Source organism: Armigeres subalbatus, chromosome 3 (genome assembly GCF_024139115.2).
Source record: "Armigeres subalbatus isolate Guangzhou_Male chromosome 3, GZ_Asu_2, whole genome shotgun sequence".
NCBI lineage: Eukaryota > Metazoa > Arthropoda > Insecta > Diptera > Culicidae > Armigeres > Armigeres subalbatus.
Genome location: NC_085141.1, coordinates 211,932,184 through 211,958,396, shown reverse-complemented (window position 1 = coordinate 211,958,396; position 26,213 = coordinate 211,932,184). Strand labels below are relative to the sequence as shown.

At 43.1% G+C, this 26,213-nt stretch overlaps 1 protein-coding gene across 1 annotated transcript in view; it reads right to left on the bottom strand.

Moving 5' to 3' along the window:
• Positions 1-1,643: 1,643 nt before the first annotated feature.
• LOC134219102 (uncharacterized) overlaps positions 1,644-26,213 on the bottom strand; it is a 434,839-nt gene continuing 410,269 nt past the window's right edge. The window contains exons 8-11 of the mRNA XM_062697795.1: positions 25,153-25,487; positions 24,724-25,083; positions 13,492-13,776; positions 1,644-2,112 (exon numbers count right to left, since the gene is read on the bottom strand). Of these exons, the coding sequence (XP_062553779.1) occupies positions 1,916-2,112; positions 13,492-13,776; positions 24,724-25,083; positions 25,153-25,487 (1,177 nt within the window). The 3' untranslated portion in view covers positions 1,644-1,915. The remainder of the gene's footprint in view (positions 2,113-13,491; positions 13,777-24,723; positions 25,084-25,152; positions 25,488-26,213) is intronic.

The following is a 26,213-nucleotide window of genomic DNA, read 5'->3' as shown; positions in this document are numbered from 1 at the left end:
TGAATAGCTCAGAAAATTAGGTTTAGAGAATGACTCAAACCACTCAAGCCCCAAACGCATTTCAGCGGAATGGCGACGGAAACGGTAAAATTTGACAGGAAATATATGAGCGAACTGTTAAATCCTTCCGTTACCGTTGTGCTGCATTGCATTGGGGGTTTTATTCATTTACTCCTTTGAAAAGTTAATTAAATGAGCTCAAATGGTTATAAATAAAGTCGAAGTTATTACCAATAAATGTATTTTGACCATACCCTTTGAGCGCATAGTTCAGTCTGACCCATTTTCAATAGGAAACGATGGGACTAGATTTCCGTCGAATGAAACTTGTTGCGAGAAAATCGGACACAAATAAGTGTCTAAATGGCGATTGCGTTCTTTTGCGCACATACATACAGACGCGCATGCACACACATACAGACATCACCTCAATTCTTCGCGCTGAGTTAGTTGATATATACCACTAGGGGTCTCCGGGCCGTCGATCAAACATTCGTTTTGGAATGAGCATTAACCTTGGAGTACGAGAGAGGCAAAACACGGTAAAAAACAAATGAAAAAAAATCAGAGTGACTTAACTCTGTTAATTGCAAATACTGGCAAGAAATTCTTTCGGGACATTTTAGTCGAAGCTTTGTCCTTGATGTGTATCATAAAAGAACCCGGGGATTCCTGAGGAAAAAAAGTTCTTCACTATCAAAGTTGAAAATAGCGTCGTTTTGGAAAAAATATTGCTTCCGCATTTTTTTCAATTTTTTCACAGTGTAACCATTAGTTTTTGCACACCATTTAAAAGCTTATACAATAACCTTTGTAATGATGTATTAACATTGAAGAAAAAACATTTAAAAAATATTTCAATAAATAGTTGAAAATAAAATATTTTTCAGAAAATTTGCTAACTTTTTACCCATTTCTGACTTTGCCACCTTATATCTTTGGAACTAGTGCACCTAGAGACTTCAAATTCAGAATTTCTCTTAATTAGAGTATTGACAATGGAGAAAATATTTTAAAATAATTCGGAAGACATGACATTTTCGATTAATGACCGCCCGAAATCCTATAGTGCGTTGATAGATAAAATTGTTTAACCTAAAGTTTTGAAATCAACTTAACGATTTTGTTCAGCGGCGCAGCCAAAATTTTTTATAATGTAAAGTATGGGTTAGTTTAAATTCGTTTCGAAATTCCGCGGAATTCCGTTAAATTTCGTTAGAAGCTAGTTTTTTCTAGCGAAATTTTTGTAATTTTACGAAACGAAACGAAATTAAGAAATCAGATTTCGCCATGCTCAAATCCCGCTAAATTCCGCGGAATTTCGTTTCGAACCACCTGAAACGAAATTTTTCGAAATACCGCATATGCTTAATCTCAATTGTAACGGCTTGTCATCATGGTTTTTAAGATATGACTCGTGAATAACTAAAACATGAAAAGAGATATACATCCAGCTTTTTACGCGGAATTAATTCATTAATTTCACGGTTAACATGAACTTTCACTGCTTTTTAAATATCACCTGAATTTTCTTTGATTTTGTTGTGGGCTTTTGATATTTTTCATGGGGTTAACTCATTGTTATAGGTCTTAATCGACTAAAACCAAACCGTGTAAAAAACCTGGGTGTACATAAGGGCATATAGATTTTTATGCATTTTTATTTTGAATGTAGGTATTCTATTTTGAAGCTGCATTTTTCAATCTTGAGAGTTAAGTTGAACCTCCATAGCCGGAAGATGAAGGCGAAAATGAAGGCAAAACCATACAAACGAATGCTCTCGAGCCAGATAAAAAGAAAAACATTTCCCTCCGTTGTCTCTCGTTGTTTAGTCCCTCGCGGGCTTGGTCTGGGTTTGGTCTTCGTTCACGCAGAAAATGTACAAAAAAAAAACACTAGATCCAAAGAAGTTTTTCAATCGTCCACCTCTTCCTCCTTCAGGATACCGAGCCTTCGGGCCACGCTTTTCACGTTGGAGATGACTTCCTCCTGCACCAGATTGAAGCTCATGGCCAGCAAAGCGATACCGAATAGCAAATACAGCGAGCACAGCGCGATGGAAATTTCGGAATCGTTTTTCACTCCTTGCGCTGGGACGAAATCACCGAATCCTGTGGGGCGACAGAGAATGAGATAAAAAAAATCACGTAGTAAACGAATCGAGGGAAATTGCATGCAACAAAAAGGATGGAATAAACTGTTTTGAATATAGTGGATAAAAGTTCTTGTTAAGTGCGAAGGTGAATAATAATTCAGTTGGTATGATGAAAGTCAGTTGATTTACATACTCCGCTGATAGCAGTAAAAGCAATAACTTGTACCATGAGGCAAAAGTTGATTGATCTTAGCTTTACTTGGGATATAATAAACGGAAGCACCACTACTTGAGCTTACTCTAATTATGAAACAGCAAAAGCAACAATAATTCTGAGTGATGTGGCAATTTGCTTTTAAGCTTTGGATGCATTTTTGTTTTCGATTTATTTTGGAAATTTCTCCATGACAAGGCCATGTCAAGGTAAAACACGTGTTATTGTAGCTTGTGACATTCAGCAATGGTGTAAGTACAAATTAACTAGAATGTAAAAAAAGTGAGCAGTAGAGTCTTGAAGGGTAGGTGGAAATTATGCAGCACGTTCTCATGCACAATGTAGAGAGTCGGAGGCATTTGCAGTCAACGTCAGCATAGCTACAAAGGCGACAAGGTTGAAGTTGTTTCTTGGGAGCTGTAGTAAAATAAGCAACGGATTGTGGATCAAGCGTGGTCTTAGAATCGACGAGTGGGTGAGTGGGTGAGTAAGAGTTAGCGAGTAAGAATAATTAAGTAAGAGTTTATGAGTTAGTGAGAGTGAGTAAAAGTGAGAGAATGAGTAATAGAAAATGAATAAGTGAGTAAAAGTGAGTGAATAAGAGTGAGTTGGTGAGCAAGAGTGAGCGAGTGAGTAAAAGTGAACGAGTAAGTGAGTAAAAGGGAGCGAGTGAGTTAATGAGTAAGAGTGAATGCATGAGTAAGAGTGAGTGCATGACTAAAATTGAGTGTCTAAGAGTGAGTGAATAAGTAAGATAGAATGAGCAAGTAAAAGTGAGTGAGCGAGGAAAAGTTAGTGAATCGGTAGCTGATTCAAAAATCGATAGGTCTGGTCACCCTGACTGCAGCCCTTATTAGGCAGAATAGTTAAAAATGCACTCCTTAACTTTTTTGATGTTTTTACCAATAAACACAAGAATATCGAACCATTTCAACGGGCAGATGCAAAATTTACAAATCCAGCTACATTTCACAATGATCTCCTATTCAAAACAATACATTTTTTTTGTGACTTTCTAACGCATTTAAAATATGTTTTTTGTGGTAACGTTTTACGAAACAATCAGGTGTTATTAATGGATCATTTTTTTTCTATTTATGAATCATTCTTTATTATTTATATGCAAAAGTATTTTTTGACACGTAAAATTGTCATGAACGACAAAACATTTACGCTCGGATAGGCAGAGTAGAAAGGAATAATCCGTTTATCACATCGGATAGTCTGCCCACCGTGTCTAATGATAACTTTTTCGATACATGCATTTTGCAGCCTCCCGTGGATATGTATTCCAAAGCAGTTTTTTTGCCACAAGAATATCCACAAGGCTCCATGGAGATCTTCAATTCAAGAAACAGAAAACAAAATCGATAACGTTCGAATGTTCTAATTGAAATTCTTTTTCGACATCACGATTACCGCTGAGAGAATATAGATTCCGACTACTACCTGGTTTATACGTTGATGTAAGTAAATGGAACCAGTAAATATTACGCGCATTTTAAACAGACCGTATGTAGAGTTAATATTCATCATTCTTGATAATGAGAATCATTTTCTTATAGAGCTTCATTCGTGAAATCATATATAGTATGATGGATATAGTCAATACATAGAATAATTTTCGGCAGATATGGCAAATCGTGTAAAAATGCAGACAAGCCAAGGCATCCATGCATCCGATGGTGTACTTTGCTCGAGGATAACAGCAAAGCTCTCGAGTCTCTTTGCATCACGCAGAGGGTCACGGTAACATGTTGCTTCTTTGCGTTTGTTATTCAACATCGCTTTGTGAATTTCAAAACGCATTTCATAATCCACCAGCGGATGGTACCAGACAGCTGGCTTGAGTTGATTAAATTCCCCTTCCGTCAAACTACCGGTCGAGTTCGGCGAGACTTCAGTCGAAGGTTCCGGCCATCAAACTGGCATCCTTCAACCGGAAAGATTTCTAACCGGTACGTGAGGAAACAAACAAGAGCTTTTGACTAAATTCAATCATTGCTAAAGAATTATGCAGAGCAGTTGATACGGTTTTAAACGCGTAAATAAATAATAATTGAAAGATTACCTTACGCGGCCAACAAAAAAAAACACGTGGACGGCCGACAGGGTACCCGTATGCCCATAAATTGATATATTCCTAACTTTATCAGGTTTGGGCGGTGCTAAACTCGTTTAAAGTTTATGTGCAAAAATGTATGCAGAAACATTAAAAAACAGCGATTTGCAGTTAGACGGCACAATTTACGATGAAGAACTATAATACTCATTCAGATCTTGAATAATTTAATACAGAATGTTGTGCTGAAAACCGCGAAAAGATTAGTGTTTGTCCGGCGAAGTTATCAGCATTTTTCTGAAGTGGGGTTTGAGCAAATTTATTTTCTTTTACCTTTGAAATTCACTCATACAACACTCCAATAAAATGCTAATATTTTTGCCTAATAAAATGTATTTTTCTCGCGATTTTCAGCATTACATTCTGTATTTAATTCTACAAGAATTGTTTAAGTATCATAGTTCTGCATCGTAAATTGTGCCGTCCAACTAAAAATCACTGTTTTCGATGTTTCTGCATACATTTTTTCCTCATAAACTTCCAACGAATTTAGCACCGCCCACACGTTGACCAATTTGGCTGAAATTTTGTCCAGAGAATCTGGGCATCAAAAAGAACCAAAAAAAGGGGACAGCCCATCAAAAAATTGAAAAAGTGTATTTTAAGCCATCTTAATGGTTATATAAGAAATTCTTGAAGTAAGGCCTAAGAGTTTATACGCGTATCCAAAGGACTATCAACCAGTTTCAAATATGCTACATGCTCTTTGTGGTCCTTATAATAGAAAGAGTTCACAGTATTTGCTCCGGGACTTTCAAAAAAGCCCTGGAGTAAGGTCATAGTCATCCAAGAAATCCCTGAAGTAAAGCCTTAATGTCTACTCGCGTAACCAAAGGCCTATCGTCGAAATTCAAATACGGTACATTCCTTTATGGCACGTAGCATAGAAAGCGTTCACAGTATATGTTCCGGGTCATCCAAGAAATCTCTGGAGTAAGGCTTTATGGTCTAAGCGCGTAACCATGTGTCTATTAACATGTTTCAAAATACCTTAGAATAGCTACACGTCGCCAACCACGCAGTCTACGGAGGGACCGCAAGTCATTTTTCACCTGCTCTATCCACCTTGCCCGCTGCGCACCTCACCTTCTTGTGCCCGTCGGATCGTTGTCGAGAACCATTTTCATCGGGTTACTGTCCGACATTCTGGCTACCGGCCCACCGCAGTCGTCCGATTTTCGCGCTGTGAACGATGGATGGTTCTCCCAGCAGCTCATGCAACTCGTGTTTCATTCGCCTCCTCCACGTACCGTCCGCCATCTGCACCCCATCATAGATGGTACGCAGCACTTTCCTTTCGAAAACTGAAAGTGCGCGTTGGTCCTCCACGAGCATCGTCCAGGTCACATGTCCGTAGAGGAGGCTGTTCGGCCACATTGAGAGTTGACGTAAAGTCAATGTCAGCTTCTCTCCCCGAACAGCCAAGATAGCTGTGTGGTGTCGGCAGCCAGTTATCTGGCTAAGAATAACGCTACGGATTGCCTGTTCCGGTGGTAGAAGTCCACCATACATGTGACCCCAAATTGTTGGTGTGATGCGGCTTTATGCTTACCGTGCCTACGAATGAATGGTTAGGGGGTCTATAAAGACCCTAACCGCTAACGGCGCCTGTGAAGCACCAGGGCACCCTTCACAGTATCTAGCCCTTACTGCGCTAACCGGAGCTATGGCGTAGTTGACTTTTTGCTTCTCCGAAATAATCGGCTACTCTTATTCAATCTCAACTTGAGGTTAAATAAGGGTGGGATTATGAGGATGTTTTTATTTAGTCTTTCAACAAATTGTCACCTATATGGATTCGCTTTATGCGTTATACACATTGTACTCTGTGTTTCGTCTTTGACTTTCTTGATAAGATACCAATTTGGTTTCATCGTTGCTGTTCATATTAATGCTGAAGTTGAGGAGTGCATTATCTTAATTTGCAATGGCTTCAGTTAAGATAGCTCAAATCAATCTTCAGCATAAAAGAACAGCAACCCAAGCAACACGCGCAACATCTTTCAAATAGCTGTTTGTTCCAAATAAATTGCATTGAAGACATTGGCAATACATCGAGTCACATTAAAGCCACTTTCCAGTTTCAGAAACACACAATGTTTCATTTCCGTTTAAGTGGCGTTGCAATATGCCACGCATCTGACTTCTTGGGTGATTTGGAATTCAATGTGTTTCATATCAGAAACAAAACAGATAAGTTGCAGTATTAATAACTCTTCGGTTCATTGCTGTAACGACAATGTTTTCGATATGTTGCAAAACACTTTCAGCTCAGCTGAGCATTATTTTATTTTTGAAAATCCTCTGCATGTTCCGCATAAGGTACATTGAAGTTACAAATGACTTTGTTGTTTATGTAGTGCACTTGTAGTTGAATCTCCAAATGGAATTGATAGTGTGATGGTTATATTAAAGGGTTACAAATCTCAAGGTCCATGGTTCGATTCCTGGTTGGTTTTTATGTTTTTATTTTCATTGTAGCCTCAAGATGTTGCAAATAGGCTCCACCTCTTGCGCTTTTTGTGTCACAAAGAAGTTCCAAATACGACGCGTTGTGCATAACTCAAACCTTTAGTAAGTCACACCACAGTTGTTGTTACTCACTGAGAAACAAGTCGTGTTGCTTGGGAACGATTAATCATTGTAGACTCATGCAAAATGGCAAATCCCAAGTGGCTTTGGTGCAGGAACCCTATTTTCGCAAGGGTAGCTTCTACCTAGGTAACCTAGTGAACCCGGTTTATGCTGCTTTCAGTAAAGAAATGGCAAACTCTCGATCAATGCCGCGTGCATGTGTGCTTGTTAACAATGCTATTGTTGCTACATTTATCTCTAAACTAACAACCAGAGATGTATGTGCTGTCACAATTGATGCCACTGGCAGAACCCCCGTCAGGAATAACGTCTATTGTTCGGTTTATTTACCACATGATGAACCATCCCCTACGGATGCTTTCAAACGAGTTGTCATATATTGCACTTCAAAAGGCCTTCCGCTAATTGTCGGCAGTGATGCTAATGCTCATCACATCATCTGGGGTAGCTCGGATATCAATCTGAGAGGCTCCAGCTTGATGGAATACTTAAGTAGTACCGAACTTAGTTTACTTAACATAGGCAATCGCCCAACCTTTATGGTATCTAATAGAGCAGAAGTGTTAGACATAACCCTTTGCTCCAAAAGAATCAGTCACGAATTGACGAATTGGCATGCGTCAGATGAGGAATCGATATCTGACTATCGCTACATCTACTTTGATCATTTGAATGTTACTTCGCAGACCTTGCGTTTTAGAAATGTTCAACAAACTGGGATCTTTACACAGAGTTGCTCTCTACCAAATTTCATGGATATCTACCTTCTATAGAAACTGCTTCCGACTTGGATGATGCCGTTGATACTACATCGCTGCACATCGTGGAAGCTTTCGAAGAAGCTTGCCCTTTACGTTCTGTTAAAACCTCAAGAGGAACCCCTTGGTGGAATTCCGATTTGGTTAAGCTAAGGAAGCAGTGCAGAAGGAGTTGGAACAGACGCCATTCAGCAGGGACGGATTCTTTCAAGTTGGCTCGCAAAGCTTACAAGAAGGCTCTACGATCTGCTGAACGATTCGGCTGGAAAAACCTTTGTGCAAATGTTTCCAATTTGAGTGAAGCCACTCGATTGAACAAAATTCTTGCGAGATCCAAGGATTTCCAAGTTGGCGAAATTAGCAAGCCAAATGGCGACTACACTTCTTCTGACGAAGAAGCGTTGGAGCACTTATTTGATACACACTTCCCTGGATGTGTAGATATTGCATCTTCGGATGTTCCTGATGTCTTTTCATGTAGTTATGGGTCTTGGGCTCAGGCTCGTATAATCATAACTACTGAATCGATTCAATGGGCTCTTAATAGTTTTGCTCCTTGCAAATCTCCAGGGGAAGATGGGATATATCCCGTTCTTCTTCAGAAGGGTTTTTAGCATATCAAACATGTTTTGAAAAAGCTTTTAGTATGCAGTTTTGCTACTGGGTATATTCCCATATCCTGGCGGGATGTCACTGTTAATTTTATCCCAAAAGGAGGACGTGCTTCGTATGAAGAAGCAAAGAGTTTTAGACCCATCAGTCTGACATCATTTCTTCTAAAATGCTTAGAACGTATTATCGATCATCACATTCGTGATGACTGTTTGGCAAACATGCCTCTTCATGTTAATCAACATGCTTACCAATCTGGAAAGTCCACCGTGACTCTTCTACACAAGGTTGTGTACGATATCGAGAAAGCATTCGCTCAAAAGCAATCGTGCTTGGGTGCTTTCTTAGATATTGAAGGTGCTTTCGACAACGTGTCTTTCGATGCAATATTGGAAGCCGCACGTTGTCATGGGCTACCTAATATTATTACCAAATGGATTCACCAGATGCTTAAAACCGACATCTCTACTCGACATTACGTCAAGCAGCGATTAGGAAATTAAGTGTCTGCGGATGCCCTCAAGGGGAGTATTATCTCCACTTTTGTGGAATCTCGTTGCAGATACGCTATTGAGGTTACTCAATAATGGCGGTTTTCCTACCTATGGATTTGCCGACGACTATCTTACATTGAAAGTGGGTTTGTGCATTACTACCTTATTCGACCTGATGCAAAATGCTCTTCAGGTAGTTGAAAGTTGGTGTCGCCAATATGGCGGTCAATCCGAATAAATCATCTATTGTTCTTTTCACGGAAAAACGTAATCGTAATGGTATTCGTCCATTACATCTCTTTGGTTCTGAAATCAATGTAACTGATCAAGTAAAGTATGTGGGTCTAATTTTGGATTCAAAGCTTTCCTGGACTCCTAACGTTGAGTTCAGAATCAAAAAGGCGTGTATGGCTTTCGGCCAATGCCGACGAACCTTTGGTAAAACTTGGGGTCTTAATATATATCAAATGGATATAAATATATCAAATGGATTTACATAACAGTTGTTCGACCAATTTTTGCTTATGGATGTCTTGTTTGGTAGCAAAAAGGGGAAGTGAGGACAATTCAGTCTAAATTAGGCCATCTTCAAAGGATGTGCCTAATGGCAATGACTGGTGCGTTCTCTTCAACTCCCACGGCTGCTCTCGAAGTTCTCTTCGACGTGGCCCCACTACACATACATTTCAAACAAGAAGCATTTTCTTGTACTTACCGACTATGGGTACTCGGTTTTATGGAAGAGAATCCTGTAAACCGCAGTTCTACACACACTTCGTTGTTACCGCTTATGGTTAATTGGGACAAAAATTTCCTTGCTCCAAGTGATCTCACACAAGTTAGTAGTTTTCCTTATAGGACATTTTCGACACAATTCCCCTCGCGGGATGAGTGGACATCTGGCTATTTGGAGAGATGTATGTCGGACAGCATTGTCTGTTACACTGACGGCTCCCTCCTCGAAGGTAGAGCAGGTGCAGGCGTCTATTCGCGTGAGTTGAGATTGGAACAGTCACACTCACTGGGTACACACTGCACTGTACTTCAAACGTAAATATATGCCATCATGTGTGGAGTGCAATCTGCACTGCAGCAACGCATAATGGGCAAAGTAATATACTTCTGTTCAAATAGCCAAGCAGCTATTAAAGCTCTCGCCTCGGCCAACTCAAGGTCGAAGTAAGTAATCGCATGTCGAACTCAAATTAGGATCTGAATTCAGTAAATACTTTACACCTTATATGGGCCCGGGAGCCATCTCCGGTAGTAGCAAGCTATTTAGCTAATCTGTCTAAACAGAAATGCAGTGTCTTAGTCAAGGCCTTGACAGGTCACTGCCGACTAAACTATCACATGGCAAATATTCAACGCGTTGAATCATCTGTTTGTGATAGTTGTGAATCCGATTATGGAACTTCTTATCATCTAATATGTAACTGCCCAGTCTATGCACAATTGCGCTTCCAAATATTTGGTAAACACTTACTTAGTGAAATTGACTTCAGAAACCTGAACCTTCAGAGTATTTTGTTGTTCATAACCTGTTGTGGTAAGGAGCTATAAGCTCTTGTACGCTTATGCGTTGTATGCCCTCTTCAAGGGCCCTTTTCCAAACATTCCCTTTGTTCTCCCATCCACATTCCTTTCCTTTTTGTTCACTTCCTTTTCCGTCAGGTGTGTGATGAAAAGGCTGTGAAGGCGATGGCACAAATCTCCCAAATTGAGGTGAACGTGCCCCTGGAGCCGACGTTCTGATACCTGATACCTGATACCGTAGAGGACTACCGGTATAGCTAGTTTTGTAGATTGTCAGTTTGGTACGGCGACGAACTCTATTCAATCGGAGCGTCTTGCGGAGTCCAAAGTACGTACGATTTCCGGTCATGATGCGTCTCCGAATTTCTCCGCTGGTATCATTTTCGGCAGTTACCAGTGATCCCAAGTACACAAATTCTTCTACCACATCGATTTCGTCACCACCGATGGCTAACATTGTCTTCTCTTGAACCCCTTCCTATCATGTACTTCGTCTTCGACGTGTTGATGACTAGTTCGATCCGCTTAGCTTCCCTCTTCAGTCTGATGTAGGTTTCCTCCATCTTCTCAAAGTTACGTGCCATAATATCTATGTCGTCGGCGAAGCCAAATAGCTGGACGGACTTACCACTCGTGTTAATCCCTGTTCTTGGTATTACCCCTTCAAGAGCGATGTTGAATAATAGACACGAAAGACCATCACCTTGCCGTAACCCTCTGCGCGTTTCGAAGGGACTCGAGAATGCCCCTGAAACTCGAACTACGCATATCACCCGATCCATCGCCGCTTTGATCAACCGTTTTAGTTTATCCGGAAATCCGTGTTCGTGCATTAGCTGCCATAGGTCTATCGACTGGTTTTTAAAGTGATAAATGCTCTTTATGGTCTTTATAATAAAATGTGATCAATACATATGTTCTGTGCAATCCACGAAACCTCTAAGGTAAGGCCTCAGTTACACAAGAATTCCCTGGAGAAAGGCCATAAGATCCACCTACATGCGTAGCCGAAGATGTGTTGACTTCTTTCAAAAGTGGTATATGTTCTTTGTGGTCCTTAGAATAGAATGCTATCGCAACATATGTTCTGCGTTATCCAAAAAATCTCTGGAGTAAGGCCTTAAGATCAACATGCGTAACCATAAATGGATACTCTACTAACTTGTACGCATAGATTTTGATAAGGAAGAATTCACATTACGTTTTGATTTATTTGTTTTTTTTTATATATTTTTTTTTAATTTGATTTGTTATGAAGACTCGTTATTTAAAATTATATTATTACAAAATCGAAAGTTTAAATTTAACATTCTTAAAATGCGGATACAGTCCGGACAAACCATGTAACCCAAACCAAATGCAAATGTGAATGATCTCTTCCATACTTCCGGATGAAATAAACGCTTTCAAACTGAGAACAGTGCTGAGCCAACGGATGTAACAGCTTTTATGGCATGGCTCATGGTTCTCAAACGAGAAAACGTTTTTCAATGCTCTGGTTCACCCAATTGCAATGTGTAGTGGAATATTTCCCTTATGACCTACATTTAAAATTTAAATCCATGAATAAACATTCTTCATCGCAGATAAATATACAACGTAGCTTGTTGTGCTATGCTATTAATGACGAAAGGAGAAGATAGAACCACCTTCAATAATTTGTTTGTTGAATAGTAGATTTTCTCAAAATTCAATTAATCGAAAAATCAAATTATTTTGAATCTATACTTTTTTTGATGACACTGACTCTTTTTTCTTTGTCTGTCATATAGAGCTCGGACCTAGTTGATCCATCTCGCTATTCACACTGACTCTTTGATTCTTTCATTGGTTATAGTACCGTCATCGGGGGTGAAAAAAGATCAAATGGGGTGCGAATTGATTGTTTGTTTGATTGAATGTTCAACAACGAATGTCTGTATATTATGGAATTAATATATCTAAGGAAAAGAAAATTAAAATATAAGAGACCTTTTTCAATAATTTAGTTATCCGACCTGTTCATGAGAGCCATGGCCCACCCCCAGGCTCATTGTCACTCCCGTTAACAGTATGTATATTTAACGCCTGGGTGCAAGTTCAAAGTTGCAGCCACTGTACTTTGTATTGTGATTTTCAGACGCATTTACTATGGGGTCGTACACATTTTTCGTGAGCACTTATGGATGAGGGAGGGTCTGTCGTTTTCTTACGCACACAAGTTAACCCAAATTGCGCTTCAACGATTCCTAGCCGAGTGCCAGCTGGATATACTCACAGGAGTGCGTGGAAGCTACATCGATGTCGAGAAGGATGCTCCACAAATACTCCATTGTAACCATAGTGAAGAAAAGGCTTCAGAATTCAGAGTTGACCCCATAAAAAATCTAAGAAAAAGTTTTTGAATATGTAGTTGTGTAGACCGAGAAATTGATGAAATTTTTCCACGCATAGTACTTTTAGTCCTTCGTCGAAACTATTGGAGTCTCCCGTTTTGGGTTTATAAAATGTAATCAATCTCGTTAATAGTTACTTCTAAGCCCTCACAGCCATGAATAACACTTCAATCTTGCAATCGCAAAAACTTATATATTTTCCTGGAGTGGCGTCGAAGTTTATCAAGCAATTGTTTGACTTAATTTATGCGGGTAATGCTTTAAGTATGCATCATAACCGCTGGGTTCAGGAGTGGGAATATAGTTTTGCGATACAATTCTTCACAAAAACACATCCAGTTACATAATTCGCTCCCTCTTCCGGGTACTCACTCGAAGCGGCCTAACACCAACATTGTTTAATTACCCCCTTCCATGAGTTAGATAACTGTTTACCTTTCGTTCACCTCTCACGCAACATGCATCTCGGTTAATCAACTAACAGGCAATCATCTCATATCATCCTTTCATCTGCCGCTCGTCATGGGGTTGTCAGCACAGGAGCTAATCTGATCAATAACCATTTACCACCTTTCCTCGGATTGATCCGATGCGTTTGGATGGACCGAATAATTGAACCGCGCTAGCAAACCCTCGTGCAATTGAAATGTGCATCATGCATAAGTGGAAAGCCACTCTACTCTACTTACCGATGGTGGTTAGCGTGATGAAACAGAAATAAGCCGAATCGAGGAAGGACCACTCCTCCCACTTGGAGAACATGAAAGCCCCGGCAATGATGTAGCTGACAACCAGAAAGACGCACAGCCAGATGGGCACCGGGCGGACGACGGACGGCGGCGGTAGCTCCCCACTGCGGATGTCCCAGTCCTCGTCGTAGAGCGAGCTGTCGTCGATTACGTTCTGGAGATGACGTGCCTGTCGGTGGACCGCAAATCCCATCGGCGACATTATGCGTGGTGATGGTGCTGGCACTTTTGGTCACGTTCCGTAGGATGCGCCGAGCAGTTGCAGATACACATGGACATGGCAAGTTTTACGCCCAGAGAAAGGGAAGAAAAAAAGGAAGGGAAATCATTTTCAACTGGTTAAATTATCCTCAAGAGTGCGGGAAAATTCGCGAAAGAGTTTTTTAATTAAAAACGCATAATCAGCGCTAAATTATAGCTCCCAGAACTTAATTTTCTTGGCTGGGAATCAATTTGGTACGCTAAATTACTCTCAGAAATATTGCCGTCGCGATGCCGCACGACGCGACGCTGTACAGTGGGGTAAGGCTGGACAAAATGCTATTTTTGCATTTTATTTTTGGACTTAACGACCTTCAGTTGAATTGAGTCCAACGGAATCTCGACATTTTCGCAATTTGATGGACAACGTCTGTTGGCTTGTACACGGTACAGTTTAAAGTTCTTGTTGCAGTTCGGCTTCAATTTAACTGAAAAATTTCAAAATAGCAGCAGAACAATTAAATGTTTTCGCCAAAGAAAATGATTACAATCTATTTCTATTAAGTGGGTAAACGAAAATTTTATTGGTCGAAAATTCATTTGTCAGACTAATTTAATACTGTTAGATTTTGTTCGCAATCTCCAATAGGATCAACCAGAATTAATAAATTTCCACTGGGTACTGTTGAGGGTCTCCCAAAATACGCGAAGCGTTTGTCGCTGTCGCTGGGCGAATGTCGCCGCATCTCTATCGCTGGGTCGCTGCAGGAAAGGTTCCATTAACGCTTCCATACCAATGCGGCAGACAATCACAGCGGCAGTCGCGTCGCGTTTGTTTGAGGATACCTTTAGATGGTCCGAAGGCTGCAACATAAATCCCAAGTAGCACACATGCTGTTGATAAATTTATGTAGCTTATATATCTACAAACGAGTTAAATCATAATTGAGTAGCCGTCGAAAACTGAATCGAATGATGTTCACAACCTTATTGAAACGTACAGGCAAAAGAACAGGAACAGTAATTTCTAAAGGAGGATGAGGTACATCTACTTGCATTAGCGATTCGACAGCTTTTAAAACATTCGCTGAAACTGCCTCATTGTTCACTAAAACTAGATGATGTCAGGTCATTTGCCCGAATGCCGTTATGCAGAACGGGTCGTTTGGCCGAATGCCGTTTGGCTGAGTAGTTAAAAAATGTCACCTCAGCTTACGAATGGTTCTTATTCCTACTTCCTTCTTCCTTCTTCTTTCTTCCTTCCTCCTCCCTCCTTCTTCCTTCCTCCTTCTTCCTTCTTCAAACTTTCTTCTTCCTTCGACCTTCTTCCATCTTCCTTCATCCTTCTTCCTTCTTTCTTCTTCCTTATACCTTCCTTCTTCCTTTACCCTTCTTCTTTTTCCTTCTTCTTCAGAGATTCAGAGATGATCTTGCTTCGTATTGCTTGCTACTTGCTATCTCAGTTATCACTTCTTACCAATAACTTCTCATTTCTCGTTTGTCACTTCTCACTTCTTGCATCCCACTACAAAAACTTCTTGCTTCTTACTGCTCACTTCTCATTTCATAAGGAAACGTGTTTCAACTATTCGGCCAAACAGCATTCGGCCAAATGAACCTAAACCAACTAGATCAAGAGTGCGAGAGCTGGGTTTTGTCACCGAGTTTATCTGCAGGCCATGAAAGCAAAACCCATAATATAACATGGTGCCTGCTCTTGTCAATCGTGGCTCTTGAAACGATTTTGTTGACGACGGACGTGTGCTGTCCTGAAGTCACGACAATGTCGCGGAATGTTCGCTCCCAAAAGCAGTGTTGCCACATATTTTTTGAAACCCATTAGTTTCGTTTTAGGCCAAAAAATCTTAAAAATCTGTGATCTGCTTAAAAAATCTTGGTTAAAATCTATGAACTCTTCCAAAGTGCACTTACATAAATATTTGTTGGAAATTATGAAAATTATGCATTAGTATTAAATTTCTATGTTGATAAAAACAAGAATCTAATTTCACGATTGGTAAATTTCTTAATGTTTGATAAGTGTGTGTGATGCTAGATTACTATTCATGCAATCTTAAAGTAATTTTTCCTGGTACGTAGGATAATCTTTTAAACCAGCGGTTCTCAACCTTTTTTTTGAGAGGTACCCCTTGGCATTTTTGCATTAATTGAGGTACCCCCTCTCGAAATTAGGCTTCCAATCCTTTTGAAAGAATAATACCGAGCCCTTTAAAGGGAAGCTCGTTTAAGCTTTTGAATCCCTTTGAAGTAGACTTCCGCGCCTCTTCATTAGAGGCTTTTGAGCTTCTTGTAGAGAGGCTTCCGAGCCTCTTGAAGGCGGTTTTTGAGCCACTTAAAAAGGAGGCTTCTTTTGCAGCTTAAAACGACGCTTCCAAGCCTCTGGAATGAGGGCTTCCGAGCCTCTCGAAAGGAGCCTTCCGAGCCTCTTGAAAGGAGGAGGCTTCCGAGCCTCTTGAAAGCACGCTTCCGAACCTCTTGAAAGGAGGCTTTTGAGCCTTTTGAAAGGATGCTTTTAAGTCCCTTGAAATGTGGCTTCCTACCCTCTTGAATGGAGCCTTCCGAGCCTCTTGGAAGGAGGCTTTTGGGCCTATTGAAAGGAGGTTTTTGAGCCTCTTGAAAGGATCTTGAAACGAGACTTCCAAACCTCTTAATAGAGGCTTCCGAGCCTCTTGAAAGAAGGCTTCCGAGCCTATTGAAAGAAGGCTTCGAGCCTTTTGCAAGAAGGCTTCTGAGCCTTTTGAAAGAAGGCTTCTGAGCTTTTGGAAGAAGGCTTTCGAGCCTTTTGGAAGAAGGCTTCCGAGCCTTTTGGAAGAAGGCTTCCGAGCCTTTTGGAAGAAGGCTTCTCAGCCGCTTAAAAGGATGTTGAAAGGAGTCTTCCGACCCTAGCAGCACACATATTGTAGAGAAGTTATAGTAGCCTATATGTAACAAAATTTGGTTACATTTAAGTTGCTGCAACCAAACCAGTGTTAGTTGTGCTACTCGGGGAGCCTCTTGATAGGGGCCTCTTGGAAAGAAGCTTTCGAGCCTCTTGAAAGGAGACTTCTGAGCCTCTAAAAAGGAGGCTTCTGAGCCTCTTGAAAAGAGCCTCTTGAGAGGATATTGAAAGGAAGCTTTCTAGCCTCTTGAATGGAGGATTTTGAGCCTGTACAAAAGGAGGATTTTGAGCCTCTTGAAAGGAGGCTTCCAAGCCTCTTGTAAGGCTTCCGAGCCTCTTGAAAGAAGGCTTCCGAGCCTCTTGAAAGGACACTTTAGAGCCTCTTAGAGGGAGGCTTTTGAGCCTCTTGAAAGGATGCTTTTGAGTCTCTTGAAAGGGATTTTTGAGTCTCTTGAAAGGAGGCTTCCGAGCCTCTTGAAAATGGGCTTCCGAGCCTCTTGGAAGGAGGCTTTTGAGCCTCTTGAAATGATGCTTTTGAGCCTCTTGAAATGAGGCTTCCGAGCCTCTTGAAAGGAGCCTTCCGAGCCTCTTGGAAGAAGGCTTCTGAGCCTGGAAGGAGGTTTTTGAGCCTATTGAAAGAAGACTTCTGAGCCTCTTGAAAGTAGGCTTCCGAGCCTCTTGAAAAGATATTGAAAGGAGGCTTCCGAGCCTCTTGAAAGGAGGCTTTTGAGCCTCTAGAAAAGAAGTATTTTGAGCTTCTTGAAAGGAAGGCTTCCGAGCCTCTAAAAGGAGGCTTTTGGGCCTCTTAAAAGGGATTTTTGAGCCTTTTGAAAGGAGGCTTCCGATCCTCTTGAAAATAGGCTTCCGAACTACATGGAAAGAGGCTTTTCAGCCACTTAAAGGAGGCTTCTGAGCCTCTTGAAAAAGGCTTCCGAGCCTCTTGAAAGGAGGCTATCGTATCTCTTGAAAGGAGGTTTCCATGCCTCTTAAAAGGAGGCTTCCGAGCCTCTTGAAAGAAGGCTTACCTGCCTCTTGAAAGGAGGCAACCTAATCACTTGAAAGGAGTCTTCCGAACCTCTTGTAAGAACGCCTTCAAGCTGCTTGGAAGAACGTACCCCAGGTTGAGAACCGCTGATCTAAGTGATGGGCAAATTCCCTATTCAAGAAGTGGTAGACAACTCAAACGAAGGTTTCGTAATTTCCAAAACGGTATCTTCGTGTGTAGCTGCTACGCATCCTCAAGGTCGACTTTAAAGCAGTATATCCGGATGCTGGACTCACTCACGGAGAAGCTGATCAGCCGAAAACCGGTAATCATTGGAGGCGACTTCAATGCTTGGGCAGTAGAATGGGGAAGCAGCCTGACTAACCTCAGAGGTTACAGTTTGCTGGAGGCGTTGGCGTAGCTGGACGCCGGCTGTGCAATGAAGGTACCGTTAGTACATTTCGCAGAGATGGCAGGGAGTTCATTATCGACGTCACGTTCTGCAGTCTGTCGCTGGTGAGGAACATGAACTGGAGAGTTAGTGAGGACTATACACATAGTGATCACCAGGTAGTCCGGTATATGGTGTTGGAACACGAATGCTGAAGGTACAAAGAGAAATTAGGACTAGCGGACGAAAATCGAAGCACTTCGAGCAGACAGCGGCGCTACAAGTCTCGATACAGATGAGCTGACAGAAACTCTTGCGAGGGCATGCGCTGCGACGATGCCAAGGAGCCTGTAGGTATGCAAGTCTCCATCGACGAGCTGTCATCAGTGGCGAAAGGTCTGAAGATGAAGAAAGCTCCGGGTCCGGATGGAATTCCAAACGTGGCTCTAAAAACTGCAATACGGGCGTTTCCAAATTTGTTCAGAATGGTGCTGCAGAAATGCCTAGCCGTAGTAACTTTCCGGATAGGTGGAAGATCCAGAAACTAGTGCTGCTGCCGAAACCAGGGAAACCGCCGGGGAATCCAGCATCGTATAGGCCCATATGCCTGCTGAATACACTGGGGAAGCTTCTGGAAAGGATAATCCTTAATCGGCTGGCGCAGTCCACGGAGGGCGAGACCGGCTTATCGGAAAAGCAGTTAGGATTCCGAAAAGGCAGATCAACGGTGGATGTAATCAGGACGGTCATTGCATTGAAGTTTCAGAGAGAGCGTTCAAGAAGAAGAAGAAGCGCGGCAACGATTCTGCGCTGTAGTAACGATTGAGGTCAGAAACGCTTTTAACAGTGCCAGCTGGGAGGCCATCGCCGCAGCGCTGCACGGTATGCGGATCCCTGACTACTTGTGTAGAATCTTTAAGAGTCACTTCCAGAACCGGATTCTGATTTATGAAACGAATTCGGGGTAGAAGTCGATTAGGGTTACGGCAGGTGTTTCGCAAGGTTCCATACTGGGCCCAACGCTGTGGATCGTTATGTACTCAAGTTGCTCAAAGGCGTGAAGATCTTCGGAATCGCGGACGATGTCGTCCTCACGATAACCAGTGAGTCGCTGGAAGAAGTAGAAATGTTAGTGCTGGAAAGGACTGACGCAGTTGAAAACTGGATGAATGGAGTCAAGCTGCAGCTTGCTCACCATAAAACAGAAGTGTTGCTGGTCAGCAACTGCCGAAGGATCCAGCGGATGCAGATTACCCTAGGGACCCTCAACATACCGTCTGTGCGGGGTTTGAGGCATCTAGGAGTGGTGATCGACGACCGGTTGAATTACAACACCCATGTCGACTATTCCTGCAAATAGGCAACAAAAATGGTCAGTGCGTTTGCAAGGATCATGTGGAACGTGGGTGGTCTGAAAAGCAGCAGCAGACGTCTTCTGACGACAGTATTTTCCTCGAGGGGAAGGGTCGTTTGGCTGAAACCCATTCGGCCGAAAGCCATTTGGCCGAATGCCAATAGGCCGAAAGTTGTTTGGCCGAATATGACATTTGGCCGAACAGACCATTAGGCCGAAAGTCATTTGGCCAAAAAGGTCATTCGGCCGAAAGGGTCGTTTGGCCGAAATGGTCGTTTTCCTGAAAAAGTCGTTTGGCCGAAAGAGTCATTTAGCCGGAAGGGTCGTTTGGCCAAAAGGGTCATTTGGCCGGAAGGGTCATTTGGCCGAAATGATCATTTGCCCGAAAGGGTCGTTTGACCGAAAGGGTCGTTTGCCCGAAAGTATCGTTTGGCCGAAAGGGTCATTTGGCCGAAAGGGTCATTTGGCCGAAAGGGTCGTTTGGCCGACAGGGTCGTTTGGCCAAAAGGGTCATTTGGCCGAAAGGCTCATTTGGTCGAAAGGGTCATTTGGCCGAAAGGGTCTATTGGCCAAAAGGGTCATTTGCCAGTGATTAGTGCGAAGTGGGTAGTGAAACCTCTCACTACTCATTTCGCGCTTCTCACTTTTTACACTGAGAAAAGAAAAATTGAGACTGGACTCTATATGGTGGCAGCAGGAGTGGTACAATGCGGATAATGGAAAGTGGACCCATCTGCTCATCCCCAATGTTTCGACGTGGGTGAACAGGAAGCATGGTGAGGTGAACTTTTGCCTTACGCAGTTTCTGTCCGGACATGGCTGTTTCCACCACTATCTGCATCGGTGTGGCCATGCGTCATCGCCATTCTGCCTGGCGTGTATCAACATAGAGGAGACTCCAGAACACGTGGTATTCGATTGCCCAGGGTTTGCGGAAGTACGTAGAAGAATGCCTGCCCTACGGGCGGACAACATCGCAGAGCGAATGTGTTACGAACAAGACACGTGGAATGCGGTAAGCCGAGTCATGACGCAAATATTTACTGACAGAGCTGCAGCGTAGATGAAGAAGGGGCCAGCAAATAAGCGTCGGTTGGGAGGGAAATCCAGCTCAGTGAGCAGTGTTTGGTCTCGGGTCGTCGGGGCGCCAGCGAACTGGAAGTCTTCTGCCAACCGGAATCGTCGGACCGACCTCGGCACTCGAACCGCCAACCTGCTGAAGAAAGAAGAAGCTAGTGCTTCGGGTATGTAGGGAACCGCCAGTGCGGACGTCATCCACTGTCGGAACTGTCGGACTACCGCCGCCGGTAGTCGGGGCACCATCAGTGCGGAAGTTTCCTTCACCAGAACTGGTGGACCATCCTCGACTCCGGGGAGAGTCAGGAGGATTCTAGTAAGGAAGTTTGGTGCTTGACCGTCAAGGGATCGAGACAACGTAGCAGTGGATCAGCCATCCAGTCGGCGAACTAGCATAAGCTAGGGGCCGGAATTTGAGAAGAAGGGTTGTAGCTGGCACTGGACGATCCCTTAATAAATGTGCGGCTTAAGCGCCACTCCAATACAGGAGACCGCACATCAAGTCTGTTTGCCCGGATGAGACTCCTCAAGGCGAGTCCAAGTACTATCTTCATGAAAGACTGAAATCGATCCAGTGCGACTACTTCCCAAAATACAGGCAGAAACCCTAACGACACATCAGCATAATTCTGCGCAACATCGAACAAATCTCAAAGCACACGGTTAGAGGTCACACATACCTATGTTGACGCAACATTACGTCCGTTTTCATCATCGGAGGTTTTAGCTATTCTCCGCCAGAGTCGCGATGGTAGCAAAAGGGTCGCGCAACATCAATTCAAATTCCGCACATGCGGAAGACTCAACAAACTACCAACGAACACGAAGCAACGTACCACACTTATATCCCTATAATAAGTTCAATAGGACAGTCCAAATAACAAATTAAACATTGTTGTTAAACAACTTCTCCCTATCTGTGCTATTGTGCTTGTTTCTATTCAGCATCAGTCGGCGATGCAGCAAGCGAAACGGTAACTGCTGTGCACCCGGGTGTCTAATGTGAATGGGTTGGGTGGGCGGCCATAAAAGACGATACGTGCGCACGATTTGTATCTCGCCGCACCCAACCTCGATTCATCGAATGTTTGAAGTTTTAGTGATTCACACTCTTCGACCTATGGGGGCAGCAGGGACCATGTCCAAGGGCTTGACTACCCCTCCCCAGCTGTCTGTGAGTCAGGGGGTTCTGCCTAGGAGGTGGTGGGGTTAACAGGGGGCTCTGTTAATTCCTTCCCAAAAACCACAAGTATCCGCAAGCAGACCCTATCAAGCGACCGTGTGCCGCTTAAAGCATACAAGCCCCTAACCCCGAATCCCAAGGTGTCAGGCGACCCGTGCCGAGGGGATGAATGACCTGGGGGTGAAATAATTAGCCAGGTAGTTAACGGAGCCTGTGGAGGTTCCACAGAGGGAGGGCTGCTTCGGCGGCAAGTGGGTGGCAGCGGGTGGTACCCGCACACCCCCAAGTGGTGCACAAGTGGTGCAAGTGCAAGGGAGATGAGGGTATTACTTTCAAGGAGAATGGGGGTAATATCCTCACGGAGTGAGTTCTCGAATGTAAGGGTGAGCACACAAGTAAGTCTCACACGATAAGCCCTAGCAGCACACATGTTCCATAATGGTTACTGCAACTCATATGTGACCAGATTCAGTCACAATCATGTTGCGGCAACCATTTTTGTCTGACTTGTGCTGCTCGGGAGGATGGTTGATTGAGTGGCTGCTTAGGCAGTAGGGTGGCAGTGGGTGGTACCCACACACCCGCAGTGAGGGTCCCTGCTTAACAGGGCAGTGAGCGGACTGCTTCGGCAGTAGAATGAGTAGTCTACCCACGCCGGGGGATTGTTGTCATGGTAAGGTGCTTAGCAACCAGGGTACCAACCATGTACACATCCTCTCTGGATGGGTGGACAAGTAGGGTTCTCTAGTGCAGGACTAGTGAACCACTACATTGAGTGAGGTCAACTTAGACAGCGGGGCGCCAGACTGGGGTATCTCCTGTAAGATACCTTTACCTCCTGACTGGTGCCGAGGTACCGCTGCCTGGGCTGATGGGTGATTGGTCTGCCTCGTAGCCGAGATAAGACTTGAATAGGATTCATTGACCTAGGGTCGCCTCCGGATTGGCAGACAGGTGGTACCACCCTGTTGCAGGACGGAGTGGATACCACCCTGATTGAGGACTATCTGTGTTATGGGATATCATCAAGAGGTACCTCCTGCAAGATATCTGCAATTTCCTTGCTGTTATTCCCGTAGCATAGGCAAGTGAGTGTTGGGGCACATTTGGTGCCAGTATGTCGTTGTGCACAGGTGGTGCATGTGACGGTAAGGAGAGTTGAGGCGTCAAGGAGAGAGCGCAATGCTCAAATAGTCTGGTGATCCCATCCCCACACTACCTGGGTTCGCCTCCCCAGGTGTCTGATAGCAGATTTCCGTTACCTTCTATAAAAAAAAAATAAATAAAAAAAAACCCTCTTCGACCTACGGTCGGCAGAAAAATCCTCCGTGGCGTCCTCAGCGGACGCCACCCTCCAAGCAAAACCCAATTGGGCTGGACTCACCAGATGATCGACTGCTGTTGATCCTGCGCTGCTGTTACCGGCGGCGGTGGTTAGCGATTGATGAGATCCACGTGGCCAATGAATGGCGGTTGGGTTGTTCCACGTGGCTCGATGAATGGCGTTCGATGTGGACGACCACAATTCTCCGTCTAAGCGATTAGTGGACGGGTCGCTTCCTACCGGACACAGTGGCGGTTTCCGGGGTCTTTCGTGCCGGGGGATCTGCTGACCTGGTACAAGGGTTGGATATAGTTTCCTTCACAAAAGCACAATTAGCACATTACCTGTTCTAGATTTCTCAACGACGCACAAATCTAGCCTACGACGCACTATAACTCTTGTACAATTATCTAGGACTAACAAGGAGAAGAACAGAATCACAAAGATTTAAGTATACCACATTGCTTTTACAACTTACAAATCTAACACGAAAACGCGAACAAAGCTAGACACTTCCACTGACAACTGCGGTTCGGACGAAAGTGAGCGAAACCGTAACCCTCAGATTAAGGAATGTGACCTCACCGAATTCGATAGTTCGGATTTCCCGCGACCTTTCCGATTGTGCAAACAATTGCGAGAAATAATTTGACGGCTGGCTCTTCGTGCAAAATCGGGAGTAGCCACGACTCTCACTTTCTCAATCTTTCCGAAGATCTCCTTGGACTCGACCTTGATCGTCATCCCGCGAAATTGAGCAAACCAGTGGAAATCGCGAGTTATCGTTTTATAGTTGCTCGATTGCTGTTGCTTTGCCTTGGCCTATAATTTGGCGTAGTTGGACTTTGACTATTATGGAATTTTATGAGTTGTCGATAATTATTTATTATTTTGTTAGAACATTTCTTTGCATAATGTAGCAAAGGCTACAGGGTATAAGCCCTCAGCCAGCCCCCGGGCCTTCTATCAAAAGTTTATTTTGGAGTAATCATACAGCCTTTCGGTACAGCTTTATTGTAAGAAAATCCAATCCTGGATCCAATGCCATTGGATCTAGTTGGGTAGAGGAAATTCAATCTTGGTGTGAATTGGTCGATGGCAAGCAACGCCATTGGATCTAGTTGGTTGCCGGAATCGCCATTGGACCTAGTTGTGTCACGAAAATCCAGCTCTGCAGTTGTTTGGTCAACTGACAGCGAACGCGTCTTTTCGAATTCGGCGAACATTTGTTCCAGAAACCCTACTTTCCGATACAAACGCAAATACTATTTGCTTTTCAAAGTCAAACAAAGGATCAGTTTAAATTGAATTTAGTTTTAATTTGAATTCTGTATCATCTGGCCTTTCTAAAATATGAACTTTACCCCTCGGAGACGAGCCAGCCTCGGGCTGAAAGTCTCCCTAATAAAGACATAAAAAAACTTTACCCCTAAACTTCGAAAAAAAAAATTTTTCAAAACAAAAAAATTATGTTTTTAAAAACATCGAAAATTCCCGGGATCCCGGGATTTCCCGGGATATACAAGAGTTTTCATCCCGTTTCAATCCTGTTGGAATGTAGAGCCATTGATAATAATAAATATTTATTGTGATCCATCCAAAATTTGTTTATCAAAATCAGAAAATTTGCCTAATTTTGTCCACACCTTCCCACACTGTGCGCTCCTGTACATGGCACACGAGACTGTCTCCGTTGGGCCAAGAAGGGAGCATAAAATTACCGATGGTAGGCCCAGCAAAGGCTATCGCTATACTAACCGGGACGGAGCTCACGTCTTCTTCCCGCTGCTGATTGAGATGGAGGGGGATGCTTGCGAGCTGCCGCCTGCATTGCAATCTCGTTTTCCTCGTTGTAGTAAGGCATACGGTCCGGCATCAAACGGTCTCCGTATCTCGACTGACGCGGCATTGATTGACTGCGAGGGTTTATCGGTGATCGGCCGTCATGTCCTGCTCCGCCACGTGGCCCACCGGGGCTGCTTCTCTCTTCCATGTCGTCCAGCGCATATTTGTTGCATAAGATGGGCGTTTTACCGGGGCCACCTTCTTCATCAAAGTCCACCATCTGTGGATCACGGCGAAACATGCGACGGTCCAATGATTGCGCCCTCGTGGCCGCTGCAGCGAGAAATGAAATAAATGTGAGATATTTTTAAATCATAACATGCTGCTAGACGTGCAAATTACCTGGCGATTTCTGCATGCTATTTCTATAGCCAGTCTGATAATTGCCATCGGAATTTCGCGAATTTTGCGATCCCCTGTTGTGGCCCATGTCTCTCCCAATCGATTCAGCCCGCATATTTCGCTTCATTTGTTGGTGCGTGGACATGAATTCCTCATCCCCATAACCGTTCGCCTGCTCCTGATAGGCTCGTTCGCGGTCCATTGTGGCCCTATCGCGGAACCGATCACCACCTCGGCCCCCGCCCACATTCTGGGTGGAATAATGCGGTGGGGGAGCGTTCATTTGTCGATGCATTCCACGGTCATTTTCGGGATAGTAAACGCCCTCATTATATCTGCGAATAAAACAAAATTGGAATAATTTTTACTAATTAAATCAATCAATAAATATGCACAATTGAGTCAATCAAAGGAATATTTCAGTTTAAAATATTTTCAGTAAATTTCAATTTATTCGTGCAACACCCTTGACAAATTTATCTCGACATTTGGGTGTGCGGTAATCGACGCTTATTATCGAATGGCTCATTGTTTCATTCGGTCCAAGCATTGTTACATACTTTGAAGTGGCGATATCAAATGAATCACAACTAAAGATATTTTGTAATTTAAAGCTTTTGCCATGAGCATTAATGTAAAATACGAATTTACTTGCTGTTATATAAACATTGCTGGTAATGTCAAGTTTTTCGCTTCCACTCGATTGAAATTCCCTGGCCAATATTTTTGGAAATATGATAAATGAATTTGTTTCCCTTGCATCGAGTAAACCGTATGATTTATAACTTCAAAAATTGTAAAATAGTGTGTCGTCTAGAAGTGAGATAGGGAATTGATTCCATAGACTCGTCTTATGACAAATGTAGATCTTTCGTTAAATAGCTTTATGCTCATGTTTGACCATTTTATTGCAAACTAATTTTGTTGTAGTCAATTGAACAACTGCATCTGTTCAACAACTTCTAATACTGAGATTTGATATCTAAATCCGAACCCCGAACAATCTTCCATCCAATGAAAATCTGGATAAGTAGATCATCCGATTAGGAATTCATTCCGCA